Source organism: Apodemus sylvaticus, chromosome 8, assembly GCF_947179515.1.
Source record: "Apodemus sylvaticus chromosome 8, mApoSyl1.1, whole genome shotgun sequence".
NCBI classification, from domain to species: Eukaryota; Metazoa; Chordata; class Mammalia; order Rodentia; family Muridae; genus Apodemus; species Apodemus sylvaticus.
Window position 1 is genome coordinate 81,245,914 of NC_067479.1, and position 8,792 is coordinate 81,254,705.

The window sequence follows — 8,792 nt, forward strand, 5'->3', positions numbered from 1 at the left end:
TTAGAAGTCACTCTTGGGTGGTAAGATAACCAGTGAAGACAATTGCCACCGGGCCTGATGACTTTCTGGGATGCACACAGTAGAAGGAAAGAACTTGACCTTCTGCAAGCTCTCCTCTCTCCTCCCCGTGTGCACTGGGGCGTGCAGGGATCCGCTGCCCACCACCACAGAAACAAGTGAATGCAAACATTGACAGAGAAGCTAGCTATTCCCCTTTGCCATTCTTCCAAGCCTGGCATCCCCAGAGCTACAGCCCGTCTCTGCATTTACCTGCTCTCCGCAATTCATTCCCTCTTCTCTTTGATTCTTCAGGCCAGAAACACAGTTTGTTATTTTTCTGGCGTGGGCATTTACAAATCACTTTTTCTCCAATTCCATGAATACCATGCGGAGTTCCCTCACAGCCTGCCTGGCAATAAAATGCGCGGGCCTTGTAACATAAGGAAATAATCAGCGAGGGACGAGACCACTGGTGAGCTACTGTAGAAGAGACCGGTCTGTAGGTGGGGCCTGAGATCCCTGCTTCAGCCCAAGGAGAGAACATTTTCCCAGCCACCCCACTGCCAGCTCCCTGGGCCTCATGTCTTCCCCAAGAAGTTACTGCTTTTTTACTTGCAACCCACAGAGTCTAAGTGCAAAGCGTTGAACAAGTTTCTAGAAGACTCTTTGAGGGCTGGATTATGATGTAGCAGTAAGTAAAAACAGGATTCTAGAGAAGCCTCACTCCCAAGCATAACTTGAGCCTCATTTGCGCTCTCCACAGGGTCGGGTAAGAGTAAGACTCTCTGATCGGCTCTATGATTGCATCCAGTTTTGCAGACATCAAATGCAGGAGCTCGGTGCGTTTGACTCAGCGGTTTGACTGGAGTGCTGGCAGGCCAACCCTGCTCTCAACCCACTGCTCCTGTGCGGCCTCTCAGACTCAGTCACACACGAACACAAAGCCACCATGCAATGTTTATACGTGATGTCTGCAGCCGCACTATTGCTCCTACTAAAATGGCTCACAACGGCATCATAAACAAAGAAGTCTGTTCCTACCCCCGCAGCTGCTGTGCACTGGGTAAAGTGCCCACCAGAGGTCCAGAAGTCCCTGGGTTAGCGACCTGGCCTCTGGGTGGCACTAGTAGGAGGTGATAGGACCTTGTTTCTGAACAAGGGTCTAGTCCTTAAGCCCTTGGTGGCAATGATCTACAAGCTGGGAGCTGCAAGGGGTTGTTCAAAAACAGGGAAGGAAGCAGGTATTCCTTCTCCTAAGAGCCTCCATTGAGGACATATTTTCCGCTTCTCTTGCACCTACCCGGGTCTTAGTGCATATAGTTTTGCCTTCCATTTTTAACCTTTCTCATTGAGAAGCACATCTCCTTGAGGATAGACTTCTGAAGATAATATAGAACTCTGGCCTGGCCTCTTAAAAAAGTTATTCTCAGGGCTAGAGAGATGGCTCAGTGTTTAAGGGCACTGACTGCTCTTCCAAAGGTCCTGAGTTCAAATCCCAGCAACCACATGGTGGCTCACAACCATATGTAATGAGATCTGATGCCCTCTTCTGGTGTGTCTGAAGACAGCTACAGTATACTTACACATACTAAATAAATCTTTAAAAAAGGGTTATTCTCTCTCTCTCTCTCTTGCTCTCTCGCTCTCACTCTTGCTCTCTCTCCATGAAAATCAGAAGACAACCTGCAGGAGTCAGTTTTCTCATCATATGGGTCCCAGGAGTCAACCCAGGTCATCAGGCTTGACACCAAGTGCCCTTACCCACTGGACTCTCTCCCTGGCCCAGGCTGATCTCTTTCTTTGTTTCCTGACTCCTAATATAAGCTGTTTGCTCTCGCTACAATGCGTTGCTCTTCCCAGAGACCCAAAACAGTGAAGTCACTTGATGTTGATGAATAAAACAGCAAACAAGCAGTTTTTTGGTTAAACATTGGAAGTGACCATCATGGTGTCCTTGGAAGTGGAGTGACTGGGTGAGGTCGGAAAGAGCCCTCATCTGGTTGTACCTGTGTGCTTCCAGAGCAAGTGGCCCTTGGAAGGAGGGTGATTCCAGGAAAATGGGCTCTTCACAGCTTAGGCACATGTTTTAACCAAGCTTCTCCAGGGTCAGAACTAGGAGAAGAGATAAATGGGACACATAGATAAATGGAGATGAATTGTAAGGAATTGGCTCACACATCATGGTGAATCCAAACCTTCTGAACTGTCCCACTGGAGAACCGGGAAAGATCCAGGGCTACTGCTTATATGCAGAGTTCCTCAGATGCAGAGTTCCCTTCAGTCAAGAGAGGCTAGCTTTTTACTCTATGCAGATTTTCTATTGATTGGACAAGGACCACTTAGGTCACAGAAGCCCATTGACTTGATTCAGACATCACAACTTTGAATACAAATTTCCTTCCTGAATGCCCTCAGACAGCTATCAGGAATTGTGTTTGACTATGCTTCTGAGTTTTGTGGCCCAACCAAGGAGAATTCAAATTAATCATCGAAGTCAGTACTCGGTATGCCAACCCAGTTTCGGAGGACCTGGGCTGGGGGTGCTAGGGGGACAGTATTGTTGGGTGGGTGTCAGAGACCCCTGCCCCTAGATGTGGGAGTCTAGCTTGTGTCTCCTGTCAAGGCTTGCTGTGGAGGACTTGCTGGGCAGACGCATTCACTTAGAGGACAAGGATTTGCCAGACAGCCATCTTTAGGATGGTGGGTCTGAGAATGGCTGATTTCCATACTTTCTATCTGGCTGGCAGAGGACTAGTCACCCCCCTCCCCGAGGAAAGACAACTGCTGCTATCCATCCCTGGCCGTTTCTCCCTTGCATTCTCTTGACATTGTAAATATTTACTGAGTCAGGCTCTATGGACTGGGGACATGTCAATCAGCAAATAGCCAAGGGTCTCTGTTTGGAAGAAGTCTACTTTCTTGGGGAGTAAATGGAGAGAGAGAGAGAGAGCAGAGAGTGTTAGGTATGTGGCAGGGAAGAGAAGCAGGAGAGGAAATGGACGCTGCTGTGACCAGCTGTGTGTGTGGGGTGCTGGTGGCTTGTGTCATAAAGCAAGGCGACCAGAAAGGCTTCCCAGTAAAAAGGAAAGAGAACTTTCCAGTAAAGGAAAGTCTGAAATCCTCAGATCCCAGTGAATTCCAGGCAGAGAGGGACAGGAACTGCCAGTCCCAGTCAGCAGGGTACCTGAGACTGACAGGAAGAGGCCTTGTGGGAGGCGCAATGAGAGGAGCCACAGGACCAGAGGGAGGATGGATGGGGCCCCCAAATGCACCACGAGGGCCCAGGCGTCTACTCTGAGAGGCTTGGAGCCACGCCACTGGAGGGTTTGTGGAGCAGTGACGAGGTCTGGCCACTCTGCCGGGAACAGATTGTGTGGGAGAGGAGGAGGCAGAAGCAGACACACAAACACACCAGCGTGGGAAAGAGCAGTGAGGGTGAACGGGACCAGCATGGTGGTGGGGACTGACCAGGATCCCAGCATCTGCTCGGAGGTCTGCTTTGAAGGTCTCGAGACACGATTTGTTGCACACAGGGTGGACTGTACGAAGTTCATGTGTGTGTGTGTGTGTTTTGTGGGGGACATTCCCATGCTACTCTTGCCCCCTCCTGCATGATTTTGATGCTTTTTATGATTTTAGGACTGTTGTCCTCAGTGGGGCTGTCCGAGGACTAGATATCCTGGGGCTGTTCAGGACGCGTCTCTGTTGAGTCCTTTTCTCTTCGTTTCTTTTCCTTGTTATGATTTTTGGGTTATTTTTTAAAGTTATTATTTATCTTTAATTTTGTATATGTGTGTGGGTACACGCATGTGAGTGTACACCAGAGGAGTCCAGTTGTGAGCTGCCTGACATCGGTACTCGGAACCGGCTCAGGTCCTCTGCAAGAGCAGTGTTCTAACCACTGAGCCATTGCTCCAGCCCTTGTCTCCAGTTGGCTTTGGACAGGAGAAAAGTCCCTTCCAGGGCATGGGCTGATTCCACCATTGTGGGGGATTGTGGGTTTGCCTGCCTCGTGTGTGCACTGCAGACATCAAGGCCCAGTGGCCACTCAAAGGAAGTGACCTCATAAATGTGGCTCCCAAGCCACACAGGATGGGTTTGGGTGCGATGCTGGGCCACTCGATCTGGTTTACAGCAGATTCAACAGCTTGTGGCCTGCAGATCCTCAGGATAAATAGCTGGAAAAGCCTGACCCTGGCAACCTCATTTCTCATTCCTTTCTTGTTACAGGTAATAGAGCTGAAAATGTGGTTTTAATTATGGCGCTAATGAAAACTGAAAATCCAGACAGACACTTGACGAACTCTGCTGCGAGTTATATTACATTTGTGCTAACTACAAAGTGCCCAGCTGGATGTAACATTATCCCCTCCCGAGCATCCGCCTGACTGAAGCTGTATAATTGATGTGGACTTTGGCAGGAGGTCAGCTTAAAGGTATTTTTTTTTATTTTAAAGATTTTTAAAAAATATATCTTTAACGGTATTTTGGGGGAAAGGAATACGTTTATTACCTGAGGTGGAAGAACATTTTCTCTGCGTTGTCTGGCTCCTTGGCCTATAGGTTGCGATCTTTCCCCAGCATTACCTTCAGGAGAATCTCCTGGGCCACAAGGAAGATAAGAGACCCATTTTTAACTTGGTCAGTGGCCAGTGTCCTGCCAGAAAAAACAGTTCTTTACCACACAGACTCCATTCTTTCCTTCAGGAGCATGTGTCCTTACTCTGAGCTGGTACACCGTGGCCACTGGTCTCCACGAAGGCACCACCTTGTAGTCCTTGGGTGCTAACTCAAGGCTGCCCCAGGCCACTAGAAGCTATAGATATAGATTTGCCCAAGGTGATTCAGGATACCTGGGTCAACTTGACCCTCAGACAAACAACAAACACATAAGCATTTTCATATGTGCAAGTATGTTGGTATATGTGTGCATGGTGCACGTGTGTGCATGGTAGGAAGACCAGAGGTTGACACTGGGTGTCCTGCCTCAATCACTCTTCATCTACGTTTTTGAGACAGACTCTCTCACTGAACCCTGAGTTCACCAGTTGGCTAGATTGGGAACCCCAGGACTCCTGTGTCTCTGCCTCCCCAGTGCTGGGGTTAAGGGCTCATGGTATCATGCCAGGCTGTTTATGCAGATTCTGGGGATCTAAACTCAGGTTCTTACACTTGCAGAACAAGCATCTTACTGAGTCAGTCAGTCACAATGCCTGATTGACTTCTAGAGGAAGTTTTAAATATTTTAAAGTATTTGATACAGGACCCCCTGTAGGTGTTCAAATTCTTGGGTGGTTAAGTTTCTAATACAAAATGGTCTCATATTAATATCTAACTTGCTCACATCCTCATATGCATGTAATTTTATTACCACCATCACCACCAATGCCACCACAGCCATCACTGTGTGTGGGTGTGGGTGTGCTCTTGGGTGGAGGTCAGAGGACAACTTCTAGTTGTTCCTTCTCTTCTTTCAGCTTTATGGAAGCAGGGCCTTATTGTTGCAGGGTGGTTGCCTGTAGGCTTCCAGAATATTCTTTGGTTTTTACCTCATGTCCTGAAGTAGGAGTGGCGGGATTATAGAGCTGAGCCAAGATACCCTGCATTTTAAAAACTTTTTAAAAAGTATTTTCATCTCATGGATGTTCGTTGGTGTTTTGCCTGCGTTATCTGTCTGTGTGATGGTGTTAGATCCTCTGGAACTGGAGTTACGGACAGTTGTGTGCTGCCCAGAGGGTGCTGGGAATTGAACTCAGGTCCTCTGGAAGAGCAGTCACTGCTCTCAACCACTGAGCCATCTCTCCAGCACTAATACCTTTCTACTATGGCCCCAGGAGCTGAACTCAGGTCCTTAGGCAAGAACCTGCACACACTGTGGTGCTTCTGTGGCCCTTGTATGTTTTAAGCCATCTTTAGATTACTTGCGATGGTGTTTGCAGTGTAATGTGAATAGTTGTTCTGTATCTTAAGGAAATACTGACAAGAAAAGGAGTCTTTATGCGTCCAGTGCAGATATGATGTTGCCAAATACGCTTTCTCAAGGCCAGCTTAGTCTGTTGTAGCTCTGGGAACTGCAGGTATAGAAGACCAACCTTGTTTGGTTCATAGCGAGTCATGAGAATGGCACCCTGTCATTTGTTGAGTGTAACTTTCTCTTTTTAGATTTGTTTATTTTGTGTGTGCGTATTTTACTCACATGCGTGTCTGTGCACCAGGAGAGGCTGTGGGATCCCCTGGGAATGGAGCTACAGACAGTTGTGAACTGTCATGTGGGTGCTGGGAATCAAACCTAGGTGCCCTGCAAGAGCCACAAGAGCCCTTAGCCCCTGGGCCATCCCACCTCCAAGAGTTCTGTGACTCCACCATGCCTGATAGACTTCTGGAGGAATCTCCCCTTAGGCTTTAAGCAAATGTGAGTTCTCACCTGGAGGCATTGTGTAGCTGCCTCCACTCCAGCTTAGAGACCGCCTCAGGAACACACCTGCCTAGAACAGCATCCTCAGATGGTGCTCTTGAGCTGCCTAGAACACCGTGACTTCACTGGACAACAGGAATTCAGGGCACAGCAGACCTCAGAACTGTAGGGAGTTCCCACCACTACATACTTTCACTGGCTTGGCGGTGGTGGTGGGGGTGTCATAATCTTTCTTACTTTTGCTGAACTTATAATCTTTTGGTTTTTTTAATTTAAATTTAGCAATGGCAAATTCTTTATATAGCCTATTAGCATATAGATTTGTATAAAACATGACGGGTATATGGGAAGCGTTTCATCTTCTGTCCTTTGTCCTGCCACACAGTTCTGGCTCCGGAAGTGGCACCTATTACTAGTTTCTGGGATTTTCTTCCATAGATACTTGTTCATATGCACTCAAAAAAGTATGTGCTCTTTCTCTTGCCCACTCCTTGTCCGCTGCTACCTTATGGGACCCACCACACTCGTCCCCAAACTACCTTTTCTTTTCCCACTTCTAACACTTTGGTTATCATCTCATGTCAGGGCATAAAGAACTTCCTCACTCCCTTTGTACGGGTGCAGAATATTACATAGTGCAGATATATTTTAATTATTCCAGTTGTTTGTTCTTACAGAAAAAAAAAGTAGTGCTTGCACCATTTTGCATGTATGCATTTTTTTTTTTTTTGGTTTGTTTAAATGCCCAGATAGATAGTGAGTATGCAGGGAAGTGTGCAGGGAAGGGTGGGTATCACTGCGTGCGTGGATTGTCAGATTTGAATTGTGTGAGCTTCCTTCTGCTCCTGTAACAAACTACCACAAGCTCAATGGCTTAAGCAATGCACAATAATTATTTCAGAGTCTGGAGGTCAGACGTGCCAAGTCCATGAGCTGACCCACTGGCCTCCTTCTGAAAGGTCTGAAGGGAGAATCACCTGTCTTGCAGGTTCTAGCTTCTAGAAGCTTCATGTGTTCCCTGGCTTGTGGCCTCCCCATCTTCAATGCCAGTGCAAGAACATCTTCACATCTCTTTTTCTCTGATCTTTGCATTGGTGTCACATTGTCTTTGAGTTTGATCCTTCTGCCTCTTGTCTGTAAAAACCTTTCTGGTTTTATTGGAGCCCACCCAGACAACCCTTATCAGGCTGGTTAAATTTAATAAATTATCTTTCCAAATGAATTTTACACCAAATCCCTCAACCACATATCTAAACAAGTTTTTGTTTGTTTTTTGTTTTTTTTCTTTTTTCTTTTGGACTATTTTGAATGATTTGACTTTTTTTTTTCTAACAGCCAATCAGGAAGGTGATTATAAACGTATTAGTAACAGTAGATAGTATTTCCAAGAAATGAATTACACATTTAAATGTTTTCAAAATTTTTTTATTTGTAAAAGATTTTGTTCTATTTCTGATTCTGAGTGCTTATGTGCATCCGTGTGGGTGTGTGCTAGGAGCAGAGGACTGCAGGCGTCAGAGGAGGCAGGACTCTAGACATGGTGTAGTGACCTATGATGACGTGCATGTGAACTTTACTCAGGAAGAGTGGGCTTTGCTGGATCCTTCTCAGAGGAGTCCCTACAAAGGTGTGATGCCAGAGACCTATAGGAATCTCACAGCTATAGGCTACATTTGGGAAGAACATACTGTTGAAGACCATTTTCAAAGTTCTAAAAGTCATGGAAGGTAATTTTCCTGTGCAATCTGATGAGAAAATGCCTATGAAGAGAGTTTAATATGTGCTACAAGTTATAAAATAAGCACTCCTTTCACTCATGGGTGATTATTAAATCTCACAAAGCCATATATGTCTATGGCAGGTATCTAATTTTTGTTTGCAAGGCATTTCTTTAAGTTCAAAGACACAGAAACAATGGCTTACCAGATATGTCACTGTTTGAATCAAGCCCAGTAGAGCATGCTGTAGAAGTGACAGTCTGTTCAGTCTCCTAGCCTTAGGTAATGTAAAAGGGAAACACATTGATCAGGTAATAAGTGTATATCCAAAATTTAAAAATAAGCAAATAATTCATAGTAGATCTATGCTTAATGATGTACTTGTAATAACAGTGCTAAATTTACTGAGATGGACAGATTATGAGAGTCAAGAATGTTTTTGTGGAGAAACTTTAATCCCTGTACCACATCTCCATGGGGGGAAAAAGTAAAACTGTGTGAATGTTAAAAAAAGAAAAGAAAATAAAAGAAAAAGAAAAAAAGAAAGTGGGGCTGTCCTGTGGAAACTGGTTCATGCGATTTGGCGAGCGGCCGAGCTGGCGTTGATGGCGGTGCCCCTTGAGCCAGGACTGGCAACACCTGTCTGGTGGCATACAGTG

At 46.0% G+C, this 8,792-nt stretch overlaps 1 protein-coding gene across 1 annotated transcript; it reads left to right on the top strand.

Moving 5' to 3' along the window:
* Window positions 1–5,638: 5,638 nt before the first annotated feature.
* Window positions 5,639–8,146, top strand: LOC127691084 (zinc finger protein 120-like). The gene is made up of 2 exons (XM_052190688.1): window positions 5,639–5,648; window positions 7,962–8,146. The coding sequence occupies exons 1-2, from the start codon at window positions 5,639–5,641 to the stop codon at window positions 8,144–8,146; spliced, it is 195 nt and encodes a 64-aa protein (XP_052046648.1).
* Window positions 8,147–8,792: the final 646 nt, after the last annotated feature.